The 19,767-nt window shown below is 38.8% G+C and overlaps 1 protein-coding gene across 3 annotated transcripts in view; it reads left to right on the top strand.

The window, feature by feature from the left end:
* UGT8 (UDP glycosyltransferase 8) overlaps positions 1 to 19,767 on the top strand; it is a 93,002-nt gene that overhangs the window by 69,960 nt on the left and 3,275 nt on the right. For all 3 annotated transcript variants that reach the window (XM_043971816.1, XM_043971819.1, XM_043971818.1), the window contains exons 3-5: positions 9,358 to 9,500; positions 12,491 to 12,567; positions 18,853 to 19,072. In XM_043971816.1, the coding sequence (XP_043827751.1) occupies positions 9,358 to 9,500; positions 12,491 to 12,567; positions 18,853 to 19,072 (440 nt within the window). The remainder of the gene's footprint in view (positions 1 to 9,357; positions 9,501 to 12,490; positions 12,568 to 18,852; positions 19,073 to 19,767) is intronic.

The raw sequence follows: 19,767 nt of genomic DNA, 5'->3' as shown, positions 1-19,767 counted from the left end.
TTTGTTTTCTTCTTTTACAGTTTCATCATCTTTATGGCCTGCAGTACCAACTTTATCTTGTTTTCTGAATTTGCAGTGTTTTATTGATGTGTTAGATCATAGGATTATAGATTTGGAGGTGGAGAAGTCTTAGATCTGAGGTATATTCCAGGATTTTATAACCAGTAAACAAGTGTTAGTATATATCTAGAGAGCCAGCAAAGTTTTGGGTTTTCTTTTACTCTTTACTTTGTCTTCCTTCCTTTTCCTTGGTGATATGCATATAAATGAATTTGAGTTTCTACACCTTATTATAATGCACATGGTATTTTCCTTTATGGGTTTTAAGCAAGTCATTGTCATAGGGAATTGGTGTACCCTGATTTTGTCACAGAACCCATGTATGAGACTTTTATTTTTCCAGTCTAAAGCTTTCTGTCATCCATTGATAACTTCCAAACCAAGTAGTCTAAAGCTTTTGTGGCAAGACAGCTGGATTTGGAGTCAGAAGACCTGGATTTGAATCCTGCCTCCAGCACTCAACTACCTTGGAACCTTAGGTAACCTAGGGCTTAGTTATCTTTCTCCTATATCTGAGGTTCATAAAGAGTGCTTCAAGATTGCAGACAGATCCTCCACTTGTAGAGGAATTTTGCAGTTCAACAAAGTAAAGATGGTAAGTCCTAGGAAAGGTCTGGGGTATATGAAAGCTATTTTCAAATATTTGGAAGATGGATTAGCCTCATTCTTCTTAGCCTCATAGTATTATAGTCAGTGTATGGAAGTTGCAAAAAGGAAGATTTAGGCTCAACATGGTAAGTTGAACTGCATGGTGTTAAGGGCTAAAATTCTAGCTAAACTGTCTAAAATATCTAATGAGTGGTCGCCAATCAATTACAAGCTTTAGCAAGAGTTAGACTTTTAAGCATTTATTAAGGAGAATAAGAATTTGGTAAAGAGAGAGAGAAAGGCCTAGATTCCTATCTATTAAAGGGAGAGCTCCCTTCTCCGCCAGCGTCCTCAGGAAAGAGCCCCAGAGTCAGCGCCAGTCTCTTCCTTCCTCCTCCCACTAGTCCGCGTCACTTCCTCCCACCAAAGAAAAGACTCCTGGTCTTGCCCTCAAAGACCTTCGCTTCATGGGCAGAACTCTTCTACAGTAAGTATCCAGCAGGTGGCGTCATTCCAATCGTTACAATGGTTAGTCTGCTTTGTCCCCATTTGACCACTTCTCTTCACTTACTGGTCCCCTTCTGTCTTTTTATCAATCTCATTTTTATCACCTCTGGAAACAGATTTTCTCCTCACCAAATATTTACTTTCTGTCCTCCAAATATGACTCATGCTGATGTGCTTTGGAATCAAAAATTGTAGAATATTAGTGTTCTGGGATGGTTCTAATTCCTGCTCAAAATTTACCTGATCTAGGAAACCTACTTTGATAAGCTGTATTAGATTCTGACTACTGCTTTATTCAGCATTACCTTCAGTCTTATGTAGTTAGTTTGTGATAAGTTAATTTGTAGTCTGTGTTTCTGTTAGTATACAAAGCCATTGGGGGCAGCTAGGTGGCGCAGTGGATAAAGCACCGGCCCTGGATTCAGGAGGACCTGAGTTCAAATCCGGCCTCAGACACTTGATACTTACTAGCTGTGTGACTCTGGGCAAGTCACTTAACCCCCCCATTGCCCTGACAAAAAACCCCACAAAAAACAAACAAAAAAACCCAAAACCATTGAGAGACTTCATTTCCAGAGATTACAGAGAATAACCTAGAATTAAATTAGAGATAGGCAGGGGTTGTTCATATAATAGTATACATTTAATAAGCCAGAGCATAAACAAATCCAAGAGGGAAAATAATCATAATCAAGGGCCAGTAGAAATGTGAAGGTTCTTACTAGGGAGGTTGAAAGTACGGGTCAACAAAGAGACCATCAATTTAGGCAAAAGTAAAACTCTACTGGAGTTCGAGTTAAGGTATGGTGATTCTGCATTATGCATTATTTTCATCTCTCCTGGTTTTGGTGAGTGTGTTTACATATGCATTTTTCTTGCTATGAGTGATTTGGAACATTCTTTCATATGGTTGTTAATAGCATGTATTTCTCCTTTTAAAAACTACTTGTTCATATTCTTTGACCCCTTTTTTATTGGTCAGTAAGAGAATCTTGTCTGTAATTTATACTTCTCCACAATCCCAATTGAACAATTTCTTTGTATTTTTTTTGGGGGGGTGAGGCAATTGGGTTAAGTGACTTGCCCAGGGTCACACAGCTAGTAAGTGTTAAGTGTTTGAGGCCGGATTTGAACTCAGGTCCTCCTGAATCCAGGGCCGGTGCTCTATCCTCTGCACCACCTAGCTGCCCCTGTATGTATTCTTTTAAAATAATACCTCTCCCATAGCTGTTTAATGTTGCATATTTTGTACTATCCCATCCTTTGGGGAGGAGATCTCATATAAAAAGCAAATCCTAAACTTAAAAAAAGTAGATTTTAATTAATTGTTTTTTTACATCAGCTAGATTTTCCTGTTTCCCTAACTTTCACCTCATCTTCTTCCTAGAGAGCCATCCATTAGGACAATTTTTTAAAAGGAAGAAGAAAAAAATATTAGTGAAATTGATCATCTCAGTAGATCTGACATTACATTCACTGTTGGTATCCATGGATATTCACTTTTGTAAAGGTGTGGGGAAGTTATCTTCTCATCTCTTTTTTGGGGACCGTGCTTATCTTTGTAATCCTGGAATATTTGCCATCAACTGTTTTGTAGTATTTATGTTTCCATCCATATGTTGTAGTCATTATACATATTTTTTTTTCTTAGCCCTTATTACTTCACTCTATAATTTCACAAAAATTCTTCTAAGCTTCTCTAGCTTCTAAGCTTCTAAGCTTCATCATACTCATTTTTTTGCAGTATAATTATAATTATACTCCATTACATTCATTTATTGTATGGCAGAGCATCTATATTCTTTTCCACATCTTTGCTGCCACAGAAAATGCCACAAAATGTGTTTTATATGGATGGGCTTTGGTCTTTTGCCATTGACCTCCCTGAAGTATATGAATCGCTACAGAAATTCTAGATAGTTTAGTTATTCTCTTTGTATAATTACAAATTACTTTCCAGAATTGTTGGATCACTTCACAGCCCCATTAAGAATGCATTAATGTAACCTATCTCGCATTAATTATTTTCATCTCTCCTGGTTTGGTGAGTGTGTTTACATATGCATTTTTCTTGCTATGAGTGATTTGGAACATTCTTTCATATGGTTGTTAATAGCATGTATTTCTCCTTTTAAAAACTACTTGTTCATATTCTTTGACCCCTTTTTTATTGGGGAATGACTTTTGGTTTTATTTATGTAGATATTAGACCCTTATCAGAGCTATTTGAGATAAAGTTTTGTTTTATTGCCTCCATTTGACCACTTCTCCTCTTACCCTGGTTGCATTAATTTTGTCCATACAAAAGGTTTTCAGTTTTATGTAATGAAAATCAATTTTTTGATCTTTTGTAATTATGTTACTCCCTAATCATTGCTCTATTTCTGTTCTAAATTAATAACCTTTAATATTCAGGTCATTTATCCATTTTGAATTTATTATGGTATGTGGCATCTATTGTTGGTCTTAACCTTATATCTGCCAGACTGCTTTCCAGTGTGTCCAGAAATTCCTGTTAACCAAGAAGTTCTTTCCTAGATAATTTGTCTGACTCTTCCTTGCCTAGCCTGTTCCATTGATCTTTTAAATTTTTTAGTCAGCTGTATATTTCTTGCTAGTTCTTCAAGGACTTTTTAAAAGGTTGAAGACCGCATGGAATATTGAAAGAAGCAGTAAAATTAGAGTACGATTCTGGTTCAAATGCTTTTTCCATTTTTTAGCTGTGTGATTGTGGGCCAATTAACTTTATAAGCTTTGGTTTCTTTCATGTGTAAAATGGGAATCATTGTACTTCATACTCTCCACCTCAGGTGGAGTTGTGAGAAAAGTCTCTGTAAATAAATGGGAACAATTAAAAAAACAAAAAACTACAAGTTACACAATTCACTTTGACAGTCATATGTAGAATGGGCTTCATTGGTGAGGCCCTTGAGTCAGGAGAATTAGGAGCTGTGTTGCAATAATCTAGGAAGGAGAAAGATGATGACAACCTGAACTATAAGGTGGTAGCTCTGTGAGCCGAAGGGGTCAGATGCAAAAGATGTTGTAAAGGTCCATGCAGCACATATGCCCACCTCTCACTTCTGACACTGCCATTACTCTCATTATTTTAGAGTATCACTTTCCTCCTGGTCTATTGCAGTAGCCTACTAGTTGGTCTACTTGGCACAGATCTCGTCTCCATACCAGTACATGCTCCCTTCAACTGTCCAGCGGATCTCCTAAAGCATAGGTCTGACCATGTTACCCCACAACATGATCCCCCAGTAAAATCTCCAGTGTTTCTTTGTCGCCTCTAGATTTAAATATAAAATCCTCAGTTTGGCATTCCCAGTCCTTCACACTCTGTCCCTTCCCTGATAGAACTTTCCAGTCTTCTTAACTTTTAAGTCTTCCTGTTAGTCCTATTTCCTTTGCTCTTACTCAGACAAAGCATGTCATCTCTCAGATCCATGCCTTTCATTGACTTACGATGCATGGGATGCTCTCTTTCCTCAGCTCTGCTTCTTAAGTTCTCTTGGCTTCTTCCAAGTCCCAACTAAAATCCCACCTTCTACAGGAAGACTTCACCAATCTCTCTTCATTCTCTGGCCTCCCCTCTTTTTTCTTATTTTGTTGTATGTCACTTGTTTGCACACATTTGTATATTGTCTTGAATCATGAGCACCTTGAGGGCAGAGACAGTCATTTGCCTTTCTTTGTGTCCCTAGTGCTTCACGGGGCCTGGCACATAGGAAGTGTTTATTGACTGACCGACTCTCATCAATTCTCTTTCACTAAGTGACGGGCTTATCTTGTTTTCTGGTCATAATTTCCCTGATGATATCCATTATACCATTTTACCTGGGCCAGCCTATCATTCAACTCTCCATTATCCTTCAAAGGCTGTGCTTCACAACCTCCCAGGAAGTGGTAGCAAAATAGAAATGCCTCAATAAAAAGGGTACCACTTTAACCCTCATTAACAAAGAGAGCACTGTGAAAGGAACATGAGAGCTCCCTGTAAAGAAAATCGGTCTTGGCCCCATTCTTTATACTGCTGATTGTACAACATGTAAATAAAATGAGCTATATTTTACTTTCAGAAGAACTCATAAATAGTATGTATAGAATGCTTTCTCTCTCTCTCTCTCTCTCTCTCTCTCTCTCTCACACACATACACACACACACACACACACACACACACACACACACACACACAGGGGTACACATTTGTGTCTCATGGTATTATTTGCATCCAGAGCAGGAAGAGAAAGAAAAATGTCACATGATAACTTTATTATATATTTAAAACGTATAGCAAGTAGTACATAATAAATTTGCAATTTCATGTACAATCATTTTTTTTCTTATTCTGTGTTATGGAAATGCTGTTTTATTTCTTAAGTTCAGAATAAAGTGTGTTACCTTTTGGCAGAGATTTATTTCATTACTTCATGTTGTCATTACATACCTCAAGGCTTATTTGAGGATAGCACAGCGTTGCTCATAGTGGCACAGGCTGCTTCTTTTTGAAGTAACAGAATTATGAGGCAAAGAATTCTTTTTGCTGAAGTTTTTGTCACTGTCAAATGGTTTAGTATCAGAAACTGGAATCATCTGGTCAGTGGAAATGACACTAAAGAAAAGGCATCACCATTTGCTTTGCTGCTATAGTCTAAGGACCTTGGGACTTTTACATCTGACTTGCCGCTGAAACCTTCCAGATGTGTTGTCTTCCCCTATTAGAATGTGAGCTTCTTGAAGGCAGGTACTGTCTTTCTTTTCTGTTTGAGTCCCCAAGCTTTAACTCAGTATTTGCTAATATTTAACAACATACTTAAATTAGAATTTTGGCAGGGGATGGACCAGAATGCAGAAGAAAGACTTATAGGTCTACCAAGTGCAGCCCAAACCAGATTGAAATGTAATTGGGGAATGTTTAACAAAACAAATAAAAATACAATGTCAATTTGTGGTTTTCAAAGTTGATGTGTGATGGGCTGGTATCTCTTTCTATTTGAGTTTTGCCACCACTGGCTTAACCTAGACATAAACACAAACAGATACCCAGATGCTAAGAAAGATTTGGTCAGAATGAATTGAGATCAGGCAGTAATATAGGATGTTGTTTCTTTCCTCTCCGTGTGCTTTTCCCATTTTTTCCAAGAAAATGAAACTTTATTGGGATGAAGCTGCTTTTTATTTGTCTTTTTGCAAAATATCTGACATAGCCAAAGTCTAATCCAATGTGCTCAGTATCAGAAGAGAGTGAATATGGCTGAAGAGCCTTGTTTCCAGATAACTCAAAAGAGGAATAGCAGTTGTTGATCCATTTCCACATTTCTTAGTTGCCACAAAGATATGTGCCCATCCCTGCCTACGCACATATAACATACAGAACATGTACCCTTTATGTGCAGGAAATTGCTGTGGAACCAGTGAATTGTCATTACCTGTGTCCATGCTGTCACGTTTCTTTCCCTGTTCAGCACATCATGAGATCCTGAGATTATTGATTTAGACGTAGGAGGCCACTTTAGAGTTTATTGAGTCCAGTCTCTCTTGTTTTTCTGATAAGGATTCTGAGACCCAGAGAGCTAGAAATTGTTCACGGCCGAATTTGAGCCTCCGTCTTGCTGACTTTTGGTCTAGCTCCCTGTCCCACTATGCCTCTCTGCAAATGTAACTCGGCTCTTCCTGGGTAAATTAGAATGTGGTCTAGACAATCTTAGGCTGGATAAGATAAAACGATTTGTTGTGGAAGAGCTTAAAGTAGCACTCAAGGATCCCAGTTCTCAATTCAGTCTTTTTAGTAAAAGCAAGGGTACTTCACTGTTTTTGGTATCATACTCCTTTTTAATCTGAGAAAGCCTGTGGATTCCCGAAAAAAAGTGGTGGTGGTGTCTTAAATGTCTAAAAGAAGAAAGTGCTAAATTAAAATGAGGGGATAGTAAAAAAAAAAACACAAGTGGAACACATTCATTGATTTTAAACATGAATTCTACTTATGCTCCGCCTACCCTGGGGCTGTGCAATAGGTCCAGCCATTCTGGAAAGCAATTTAGCATTATATACAGAAAGTATTAAAGAGTGCAAGCCTTTTGACACAGCTCTGTCACTGCTAGAACTGTAGCCCCAAAGAGATCAAAGGAAAAGGAAAAGATCTTATATGTAAATAAAAATGTGGATAGCATATCTTTCTGTAGCAGCAAAAAATCTGGAAATTAAGGGGTGTCCAGCAGTTGAAGAATGGCTAACAAATTGTAATATATGGATGTAATGGAATAGTATTGTGTGGTAAGAAATGAAGAAAAAGATGATTTCAAAGAAATAGAGACATACAGAAAAATAATTTCTATTTTAACATCAAACTTATGAAACAAACAGCTTTGAAGGTTTATATAAATTCATGGAGAATAAAGTGAGCAGGTCTAGGAGAGCTATTTATATAGTAACAACAGTATAAAGACAAAAAACTTTAGGAATCTGAAGAAACCCTACTCATGAGCATCCATTGTTACCCACCTCTTGACAGAGAGGTGGTGGGTGCAGGGTGCACAGTATTTGGGGATATAACCAGTGAGGGAATTTATTTTTGTATCACTCTGTGTATTTGTTTTGTTCCTGTTGGGGTAGGGGGTTGGAGAGGGGGAAAAATACACTTCTTTTACTTGTTTTATTTAATATAAAAGCAAAAACAAACCAAAAAAGATAGGTAAGATACAAATGTCACTCCCCCCTTTCCTTGTACGTGGTAAGCATGGTGCTTGTTATGTTGGTTTGAATAGTTGTCATTCTCAGAAATCAGCCTAGACTGACTTCTAGCAGTCTAAACAAACTAGCATCAATTGTGAATGCTGCTGGAAGCTAACAGGATGTCAAGTATTTTAACTTTATCTGTCCCTAAGCATTAATTGGGCACCTAATTGCTACAAACCTAACGAAGTCCCAAAAGCCATTTCTTTAATGGCCAGAATGGAAAGCCAGGGCCGATTGAAGGGGTGGAGAGGTTGGTTATGGGACCATGGGACCTTCTCATGGTGAAGGCCTTAAACCATTCCATATAAGGAGAAGCCGAGGGAGCTAAGAGGAGCCTCAGCCTGAAGGGGAAAAGATTTTGGTGTCTAGTGTCCCTCATTCCAAGGACTGGTTCATGAAAGGATTAGAACTCTTCTGGGCGACTCTAGAGGGAATTCAGAACAATGGGTAAAATCTGTAAAGAGGCAGAATTCAGCATTATATAAAACTAAATAAAACAAAACAAAGTTTCCAGCAGTTTGCATTATCCAAATGTGAAATAATCTGATTCCAGAATTAGTGGCTTTATCCTCATTGTAGGTCTTTAAGCAAGGGTAGATGATTACTTATTGAGTATAGTGTAGGGGCTGTTCTTGTTCAAATACAGGTCATCTTACATCAGGGATCATCAGACTATGGCCTGTGTGCCAAATCTGGCCCATCCACCCACTTTTTTTTTTTGTGAGACAGTGAGGGTTAAGTGACTTGCCCAGGGTCACACAGCTAGTGTCAAGTGTCTGAGGCTGCCTTTGAACTCGGGTCTTCCTGATTCCAGGGCCAGTTCTTTATCCACTGCGCCACCTACCTCCCCCCCCACACACACACACTTTTGAAAATGTAAAAACTATTCTTGGTTTGTGGGCTGTACAAAAAGAGCTAGCAGACCAGATATGTTTTGCCATCCACTATCACTGATGGTTTCTGAGCTCTCCAATTCTGAAATTATATGAGTATTTTTTTCTGGAAATCTTATCTATAGGTTTTGTTCTTGAAAATATGTGCCATCAGTTCTGGCCTTTTGACATCACTGATCTCTTGAGCACCAACTGCTGAAATTGTGTTCCTGTGTCATTACATCATGCAGTAGTTGTGTTTCTCACCAGTTCAGATTGATATAAAACACGAGTATATTTGTTTGTCACTTTGCTGATCTTTTCCATTTGAGCATTTGCCCTTCTTTCTTTATATGGAATCATCAAGATGATTTCTTTTGTTTGAAGTCAGATCGCTGCAAATATAACTGTGGGAAAACTCTAGTCTCTTGTTTGTTTGAATTCTCTGCTGTACTTTTGGGGAATGTGTCTGAGCACTTAAAAACTGAAGTGATGTTATATCCCAGTACAGAAGCAAACATCATTCACATACTGATCATTGGATTATCTGATGTTACATGAAGTTAACTGATTGTTTTGTATTAACAGGATCTCCAAAGATGGGTAAATGATGCTAATGAACATGGTTTTATCCTGGTGTCTTTTGGAGCTGGTGTAAAGTATTTATCAGAAGATATCACCCGAAAACTGGCAGGAGCCTTGTCAAGGTTGCCTCAAAAGGTGATTTGGAGGTAAGGCATTAAGAAAGCCAGAGAATGCTTATATGCCATTGATTTACATGGCCCCTGACCCATCATTGAACTCTCGGTATCCAGTAACATCCAGTTTGCTGAGTCACCAACAGTGAGTAATTGTTAGCTTTTTCAAGGTTAGATGGTAACTCAAATCTTCATTTGACTTCTCATTGAATTGAAGTTTAAGGGAGAGCTTCATGCAATTATGCAATAAATCTGTAACTAACAAAAGTTGGCATAATGACAACGTAAATTCCCATAATGGGAAATGCTCAAATTTATTCTAAACTTGTTTTCTACCTGTGAAAACACCTTTATTTCATTTTAAGTTTAATCTGAACATTGATTTGAAGCATTGAGGCAGCCAGGCAATGTAATAGACAGAGTGTTGGGCTTGGAATCAGGAAAACAGGTGTTCACGTTCCACCAGACAGTCGCTGGCTGTGTGATCTTGGCAAATCCCTTAACCTCTTTAAGCCTCAGTTCTTTCATCATAAAATGGAGATAATAATAACACCTACCTTTTAGGGTTGTTGGGAAGACCGAGCAAGATAACATATAAAGCATTTTGTAAACTTGAATAAATATTTTAAATAAACACTAGCTATTATTATTGTTATTATTGATTAAATACATATGTACCAGGCACTGTGATAGGTGTTTGGGATACAGAAAACGACAGAATCTTTGCCCTTAAGTCACATACACACATTGCTCATGTAGATGTCCTAGTCTGTTGCAACTGCTTTGGGGGCACTTTGATATTTCCAAACTAAGAATATTAATAAGACTAACCGATGTTCTCTTTTGTTTTCCATGTAGGGATAGCTAGGTTGCATAATGGATAGAGCACTGGGCTTAGAGTCAGTTCAGAGCTCAGATGTGACCTCAGACACTAACTCTGTCACTTTAAGCTGTCTGCCTCAGTCTCCTCAACTGTAAAATGGGGATAATAATAGGATCCACTCCCCAGGGTGGCTCCTAAGGAGCTAGCATTTGTAAAGTGCTTAGCTTGGCATATGGGAGATTCTTATTACTTCCCCTTCACTTTCCCATTAGAACATCAACTCCCATGATTAGCAGAATGCTGACCCAGAATGAGGAGCCAGGGATTCCACTGACGCTTACCAGGAAGTAGAAGGGGTTATCTCTAGAGTACAGATAGCCTATTGTCAGAAAGTCTAGACACAAAAATCCAGAGACTTTTTCTGGATGACCACAGTAGTAAAATAGGCAGCCTCCTTTGAAAGCACGAGAGCCAGACCACCAGATCATGCCATTCTCCTTGCCTTCTCCCCCTCTTAGTACTCTCCTCCATTCCCTCTCCCCATCTTCTTGTCATCTCCTCTATATACTCTACCAGCCTTCTGGATTTCTTATTCTGGGAGCTGTAATCAAACCAGTACTACCATTTCTCCTTCAAAAGAACATGTTGGTTGAATCCTCTATGACTCCACTCACCTTCCATGTGACTTTCCAGAATAACACACCTTCTCTGCCTTACCACTCTTCTATATGGATATTATTTCTTCCCATTAGATTGTAAGTTCTTTGAGGCATGTCAACTCAGTCAACTGACATTTATTATAGTACTTTTTATATGCCAGGAAGCATGCCAGGTGCTAAACAATTGTGTTTATATCACCCTTGTGTAGCACAGTTCTTGACACATAATAATATATGTTTAGTAAATGTTTTACACTAATTCATTCATTTATTGATATGGACTGACCATGGCAAATTGTCATAGGGGCCAATACCAGGGCAAGAAATCCACATGAGGGGCAGCTAGGTGGCACAGTGGATAAAGCACTGGCCCTGGATTCAGGAGGACCTGAGTTCAAATCCAGTCTCAGACACTTGACACATACTAGCTGTGTGACCCTGGGCAAGTCACTTAACCCTCATGCCCTGCAAAAAAAAAAAAAAAAGAAAAAGAAACAGAAATCCACATGAGATGGGCTTCTGGATTTCTCTCACTAAGGATTGGGCCTAGTTCGACTCCATCCTTATTCTTTCTGGGCCATATAGAATGATTCTCTAAACACTTCATCAGTGCTCATGATTAGTGAAGATGTGTTCTATAAGCATGTCATATGAGAATTAGCTCTTGACTCCTGCTTCGTGTGCCTCTGAATCTGGGGGCAGCAAAGTCCTTCTCTTGGTCAATCCCATGTAGAAGCAGAGATGGAAGAGATGAACTGGTGCAGATTGGGAAGAAGCCTTTGTGATTCCAGGGAGAAGAAACTTAGAACTTATTTGACAGAAAACTGCTGAGAGAACTGAAAAACAGTATGGTGGAAATTAGGTATAGACCAACATCTTATACCATATACCATGATAAGATCAAAATGGGTACATGATTTAAACATAAAGGGTGAAACCATAAGCCCATTAAAAGAGCAAGGAATAGTTTACCTATGGAATTTTCTTATGAAAAAGGGAAGAATTTATTACCAACCAAGAGATAGAATGCATTACTCTGGGGTGGGATAGTAGTAGCATAAGTGGTTAACATTTGCCTTCAAATCAATGGTTTTTCACAAGAAGAGATTCCCAGGCCCTGCTGCATCTTTGATTTTGTTTCTCTTAGGAAAAACCCTTTGTGATTGATTCTAAGCCCATGTCATTCCCCTTCCTTCCCTCCTTTCCTTTCTCTCTTCAAACATTTATTGTGTTCAGAGCACTGTGCCAATCATTGGGAAAGATAAAAAGTTTAGATAAAGCATACTTTGTCCTCATAGACCCTACAGCCTATTTGGGCAATAAGGTGGAAGCACAGATATCTTTTTTGTCATACCCCAAATAGTGATAGTACAGAAAAGTCCCCTGACTGAACTTCATTGTTATAGTGTGTTTGAGCATCATTGTGTAAAGGACTAATATGTTAAGCTTCATTTATTTTGTTTTACATCCAGTGACATAAATATGAGGTAAATTTTCCATATCTCTATTCTGAATGGTTTCTCTTCTGCTGTGTGTTTTAGGTTTTCTGGACTCAAACCAAAGAATCTTGGGAATAACACAAAACTCATAGAATGGCTACCCCAAAATGACTTGCTTGGTGAGCCTGTTATTGATATTGCATTTACTTGTTGTTTGTTTGTTTTGTTTTGTTTTGTGGGGCAATGAAGGTTAAGTGACTTGCTCAGGGTCACGCAGCTAGTAAGTGTCAAGTGTCTGAGGTCAGTTTTGAACTCAGGTCCTCCTGAATCCAGAGTGGGTGCTTTTTCCACCGTGCCACCTAGCTGCCCCCTTATTTGTTGTTAATTGTGGAGATGTAAGCATTATGTTTATACCTTTAAAATTGTGCATAAATACAGGTTTTTTCCCCAGATAGTTTGATTCTTGGATTACTGGAAGTTTATGATAAATTAAACAAATAATTTGACTCTTAAATTGCTTATAGACTTCCTAAATATTCTTTCTTATTATCAAATTATTGATTATATCTGAAGGGTGATAAAAACAATTGATTGAGAACTGACTTCCTCTAGTTTCCTTCATAGCCAGTGAATTGCCTGGGACTTACCAAACTTTTGTCAATTCCAGACCGATTATTTTGTAGATCTCTGCTCCAGTGATTCCCAAGCTATCTTTTTGTACTTTTGCATGTTATGTAAAAAAAAAAAAAACAACTTAAGAATTTATGAGATACTTAATGCTCACAAAGGTAATCTCATCACTCTGGTTGTTTTGTAAAAGAATTGAGCTGGTGAAACTAACAGGTAAGTTAACCCAGAGGTAACCTCATCCCTTCTGCATCTGGGTGGTACAGTGGATAGAGCACTGGCCCTGAAGTTGGGAGGATCTGAGTTCAAATCTCACCTCAGGCACTTATTAGCTGTGTCACCCTGGGCAAGTAATTTAACCCCAATTGCCTTAAACATCTGGGGTCATCTTCAATTGTCCTGATGTATATCTTGCCACTAGACCCAGATGGCTTCAGAGGAGAAGATGAGGTTGGTGACCTTGCATAGCCCTATGTGGCAAATAAAAATTTATGGGATCGCCCTATAATTGTCCCAAGTTTAGGGAATGTAGCTGGGGTTTATCATATATTTGTTACTTAGAAATTAGAGGCTACTGCACCAGATTTGGGGTCATTAAGCATTTATTAAAGCATATTAAATATTAGTGAAGAGATTCAGAGCACATGGCTCAGAAAGGAGAAATAGCAAGGAACCATAGTGGGCTATGTCTGGTCCCTCCAAGTTCCCCAGCCAAGAGAGCAAAACAAAAGAATATAGTAGAGTGAGTGAGGTAAAACTGTAAGTTACCCCTCTGATTCTAAGATACTTAGTTTTACATTGTGGAAATGCCTTCTCATCTTCTGTGTCTCTTGTCTGACTTTCCAAATGTTTGTTGGAGGGAATCCACCCCAGTGTGCTGGAGGCCTTCCCCGATTTGCCCCAGTATCGCAGGGGTACCAGAGGAGCACGCTGGCTGTCTGCCCGTCATCTTTTCCTGTGTGCTCGGCTCCTCTCTCCCAGTTCCTCGGTGACAGACTTTGCTCTTGTCTTTCATGGGTCTTTATTGGTGGTATGTCGCAGCCCATCATACCTGCCGTGGGCCTCCTCACTGCAGCTTTATGATCTTTAAATCAAGGTTCATGCAAAAAGGACAACCATCCCTTACCCTGAGCATCCTACACTATACTGGGTCTGTTCCTAATTGCTCCACATCCCTAGCCAAGTATATTTCATTTATGTGTAACCTGCAATGTTCTCTCTCTTTGACTCACACCCCTCTCAACATTGCTTCGGTCACTTGTCTTTGTGTGGTGGGCCAGTCCCATCCCACTCCCTCTCACTCCTTCTGACTCACATCCCTCTCAGCATCACTTCAGTTGCTGTCTTCCATTCTCTATTCAATAAAACACCACCGTCACACATACTGTCCAAACAACCAGGGATCAACCTCCTGACAACCTGGTAACCAGTGTCAGGAGAACTTTCTGAGTGCCCCTTAATATCTTACAGGTCATCAATAACTACAGATAGCTCTTTGATCACAGGGACCATTTCTTCAAATTCTATCCATTTGCCCTCTGTAGCCAAGAATGTACTTTGGTGGGGAGGGGACTATCATCACCTCTCCCTTGCTCACAGCAGTAAATTTTATATTAGAATAAGGTTTCCCTCTGGCTGGATATTTTTCCACATTCTGCACATTTATTCAGGGTCTCTACTCCTCAAGTTAATCACTGCCTGCTCTATCTTTTTGTTTGTTTTTGTTGTTGTTGTTGTTGTTTTTGTGTGTGTGAGGCAATTGGGGTTAAGTGACTTGCCTAGGGTCACACAGCTAGTAAGTTTTAAGTGTCTGAGGAGGGATTTGAACTCAGGTATTCCTGACTCCAGGGCCAGTGCTCTATCTACTGCGCCACCTAGCTGTCCCTACTGCCTGCTCTATTACTTTTTTCTTTTGTTATCAGTCTTTCTCTACTTGGGCTTCTCTTCTCTTCATTACTCTCCCATTTCTTAATGATCCTCACTTATTTTCTCTTTAACTTTTAGTCTGAATATTAAGAGGTTAAGTGATTTGCCCACATTTACATAGCTAGGAAGTGTCCCCTGGGGAGACTTGAATACAAGAGTCCATGTGAATGTCATCATTTCTCAATTAGAGGGCACACTCAGTTGTGTGCAAATAAATGTGTAACTGCTGGCTTTCTGAAGCAAAAATGTTCATATGATGCAATTAAATTTCATAGGCCATGCTCACATTTTCTCAGTCACTTTTATAAATCCTCACTCTGCTTTATCTGTGAGATGATCTCTTAGCTCTTGCTCTTTTTCCCTGTGACCCTGTGGCTTTTAAAACAAAGTGGAACACACTTTGAACTCTCCCCTTTCTTCTCCTTCTCCTTTTTAGCTTGAATCTTTCCCATCCGAGACTTATTTTTCCAACTCTTACTTCTACTTCAACCAGTGGCTTCCTTGAGGCATTGAAAAAACAACTCCAGTCTCTCTTAGGTCCTTTCCTGATGCCAGGGCCTATGCAAAGTAATTTAATGTTCTGTGGCCCCTTTAGGTCCACAGAGACCTGATTTGGTTTTGCATGTTGTAGTCTGGACAATCTTCTTTGAGGGTCCCTCTAGTTGTTCCATTTGATCTGGGCCTGTTGGTAGATGGGTTTAACCTACTGAACCACAGGATAGTAAATGAGAGGTAAGCTATTTTAACACTAACCTGATGATGTGGTTGAACTGCCTAAATTTCTCTGGTGTTTTCCAAACTTGATATAGGAGCTGGGTGCAAATCCTGACTCTTCTACCTGACTCTGATTTGGAGCAGTTTACTAAGCCTTTCTGTGTTTCAGCTACTTCCTTTGTCAAATGAGGGGGGGTCAGACTGGATGGCTTCCAAGGTCCTTTCCAGTTCTGAAATTGTGCTCTTAGTTTGGCCGTGGGACACTTTCATTTTGAAATATATTAACGGAATCTACAAATTCTGATTCAGGGATTTTAAGAATGCCATACCACCAGAATAGAAGGGATTGGGTACATGTGGAAACACAAAAGAGGAAATTAAATATGCCTTCCTAACACAAAACAACTGCAACATAATTGAAGATTTATGATCATGTGTAACTTCATATATGTTATTTTAGAGGGGAAAATGTAACTAGCATCAAATAATATTTTCATAAAATTCTTATTAACATCCCATAGTGTCCCATAGAACACAGTCTGAAAAACACCATGAAAACTCTACGTCTATTATGGAGACTTGACCTTCAAATTAAATATAAAATCAGATTTATTATCAGCTTGTTATACATATGGCCTGATGAAGTAATCTAACACTCCATTGTTCTAGTAACACAGATAATGAAAGCATAAATTATCATTAGTTGATAACTTCACTGATTTGGTAGTGAAAGCATAATATTGTACTCTTGCCTTTAAATATTTCCTAAAACCATAGAAAGTTAATAATAAGTTCTGATAGTAATTTGGCCATTTATTTCTTTTTTTGTTTGTTTTTTGTTTATATTTTTTATGAGGCAATTGGGGTTAAGTGACTTGCCCAGAGTCATACAGCTAGTAAGTGTTAAGTGTCTGAGGTCAGATTTGAACTCAGGTCCTCCTGACTCCAGGGAGTGCATGCTGAAAAGCATGATTCTTGAGCAATTAGAGCAAATTAAAGTGTTGAAAGTCAAAAACAATTCTAATTCTGTTTCCATGATTTTCTTGTGCTGCTTGCAATTCTTTATAAACAGTATTTCATAAGCATGACAGACTATAGACAAGTATTATTTATATATGATGAAATCTAGGTATAAAAAAACACAGCCTAAAAACATAATTGAATTTCTGAGATCTGACTTGGGGGGTTGTTGTTGAGGTTTGGGTGTTTTTTTTGTTTTTTGTTTTTTGCTTTTTGTTTTTCTTTTGTGGGTGGGGTTGGGGTTTTTTTTGTTTGTTTTGTTTTGTTTTTGTTTTGTTTTTTGCTTGGATTACTAGATTTCACACAATTTGGAAGGAAATGGGGGAATAAAACTTAGGCCTGAGCTCAGTACAAGAAAATGACTAACCTGTGCGTCCAAGCTTGTCTAACCATCTTTCACATTTTGTGCTTTATTGAGGAAGAGAGCTGCCTTCTCTATAGTGCAAATTCAAGCTTTTCACTTGTTTTCCTAAGTTTGTTTTTTTCATCCATATGAAGATCTCATGTGCTTACCCTGGAAGGACCAGAGTGGTATTAGACCAATTCACAACATTCAAGTGGTGTCAGCTTTCCTAAAGTCCAGTTTGTCTCTACCTGTTGGTGGAACGGAGATAAAACCAGACAACAAAAAGTATGAACTGTTAGGTCTGATATTGTGAGGATGGTCTACCACAGTGGTACCACTCCTGGTTCTTCTCAGATGATCACATCAGTATACTGTAGACTTTCTGGAGTCTCAAAGGTATAAAAAGGACATTTGTCAAGAAACCAAGTGAGTGAATGTACAGTTTTGAGTGCTCATACAGATCATAGCTTAAATCATGGTGTGATTTAGTAGTGCGCCCCTCCCCCGTTTTGTTAATTTTGTGCATAGTCAACCATCTTAAAAGGCTGTTGCTTAACCCAATAATGCATATCCCCAAGGACTGCTTTGAAAATAGGAATTGCCTATTTAGTGACTACTTATAAGAATACATGTGTGCGCGCATGTGCACACGCACACACGCACACACACGCACGCAGCATCCACATGTGACTGTTTCTTGTTTAACAATAAGAAGCAGTGCTGTATAGTGGATGGAGTACTGGACCTTCAGTTAGGAAGCCCTGGGGTCAAAGTCTAACTCTGGAGTCCGAGGACTTGGGTCCACATCATCTTTCTGATGCTTGCTACCAGTCTGACCACTTAAACTCCCTCATCCTTCATTAACTCATTAATAAAAGGAAGGCATTGGATCAGATATCTGTGGCCCTTTCAGCTCATGATCTCTGATCTCTTTGTGCCCAGGGCAACTCATCAGGGCTTTTCTTCTAAATCAGAGCAAAGGTAAAATCTGCAGTCAGCGTTGGTGAAGAGAACCCCCATACTGGGAGTTCTCCCAAATCAACAAAATCTCAGATCACTCGTTAACAATAAAATTGTTAAAAATGTTTCCTTAAAGCCAGTTACCAACAACCAAATGCCAATCTTTAACACCATTATGAATGATAAATAACTTACTCTGAACTGTTTCCAGTTTCTAAGAAACTTCTTGTGACAGATTTGTCCCTCTGCAGCAGGGGTTCTTTACTTGGGGATGGATAAGGGGGAGGAATCTGTGAATTTGGATGGGAGAACAATTACATCTTTGTTTCCACTAACTTCTAACTGAGCTTTTTCTTTTCCCTCATTTATAAATTTGTTCAACAAATATTCTTTTTTTATTATTAATAAAGTATTTTATTTTTTTTCCCGTTACATGTAAAGATAGTTCTCATCTTTTGTTTATACAAGCTTTACAATTTCAGATTTTTCTCCCTCCCTCCCCTCCCTTCCCCCTCCCCTAGACAGCAGGTAATCTGATATAGGTTTTATTTATATATATATATATATATATATATATATATATATATATATATATATATGTATATATATATGTGTGTGCATGTATACACACATATATATACATATATATGCATGTATATATGTGTGTGTAGATATGTATATATGTATACATACATACATACATATATACACATAATAACATTAATCCTATTTCTGCATTAGTCATCAACAAATATTCTAAGGGGTCCATAGGCTTTGCAATACTGGCAGAGGGGCCCATGACCCAAAAAAGGTTAAGAAAACCTCCACTCCACATGTAACACAGCTCTTTCATCATTGTTCCCTTCTTTAGGACACCCAAATATTAAAGCCTTTCTTAGCCATGGGGGCTTGAACAGCATTTTTGAAACTATGTACCATGGAGTCCCTGTGGTGGGTATTCCACTCTTTGGAGATCATTATGATACAATGATCCGAGTCCAGGCAAAAGGCATGGGGATATTGCTGGAATGGAAGTCAATGACTGAACAGGACTTATATGAAGCCTTGGTGAAGGTTATCAATGATCCCAGGTAAGGAGTCTTTCCTGGTGCCATTTATTACTGATGCAGATAAAATGAGCAGAACAAGAGGTTGTTCAGTCTCTGTGCAGACTCTCTTCTGCATAACTTCCTTCCATCATAATGTGGAAAAGCATTGCAACCACATAGCATCCATATCACAATTAGAAGTTGCCCCAGCCTCGGTCAGAGCAGTGTACCTGCCTTGGCCCTTCTTTGTTGGTGTCTTTACAGAAGGTGCTTGATCCATTCTGGGATGACCAGCTGCTGAGCCCTGGCTTTCAGGGTGGTTACATGTGTTACGGCATGCCATGAAGTCTCAGGCTTTACCCTGGGGGACTCCTTTCTCATTGCCTTTAGGGAGAGGTAATAAGGAAGGTGTTGCCACATTTAGGACCAATCAAGGTTGTCTCTTACCTTTGGGAACAATTTGTTCTCAGACCTTTCTCAGTGTCCTGCATAGCAATCTTGTTAAGGCCCTGACTCCAACTAACATGCAAATCTTAGTTCTTTAAATCTTCAAATGAATTTTCATCCAGATTTTCCATGAGCAAACGTAGTCTGTTGTAGACATTTCTCTTTGGCTTAGGCCTACCTAGAGGTTAAGGGGTGAGGCCCCTGAGACAGAACTAATTCTGTAGTTTTGAAGGAAGAACCAAGTGAAGTAGTGTGTGTATAGAGAGAAGAAAAGAAGGTAAAGACAACCC

This window comes from Dromiciops gliroides, chromosome 6 (assembly GCF_019393635.1).
Source record: "Dromiciops gliroides isolate mDroGli1 chromosome 6, mDroGli1.pri, whole genome shotgun sequence".
Taxonomy (NCBI): Eukaryota; Metazoa; Chordata; class Mammalia; order Microbiotheria; family Microbiotheriidae; genus Dromiciops; species Dromiciops gliroides.
The sequence above is the reverse complement of the archived record's forward strand: the minus strand, read 5'-3'. Positions and strand labels throughout refer to the sequence as shown.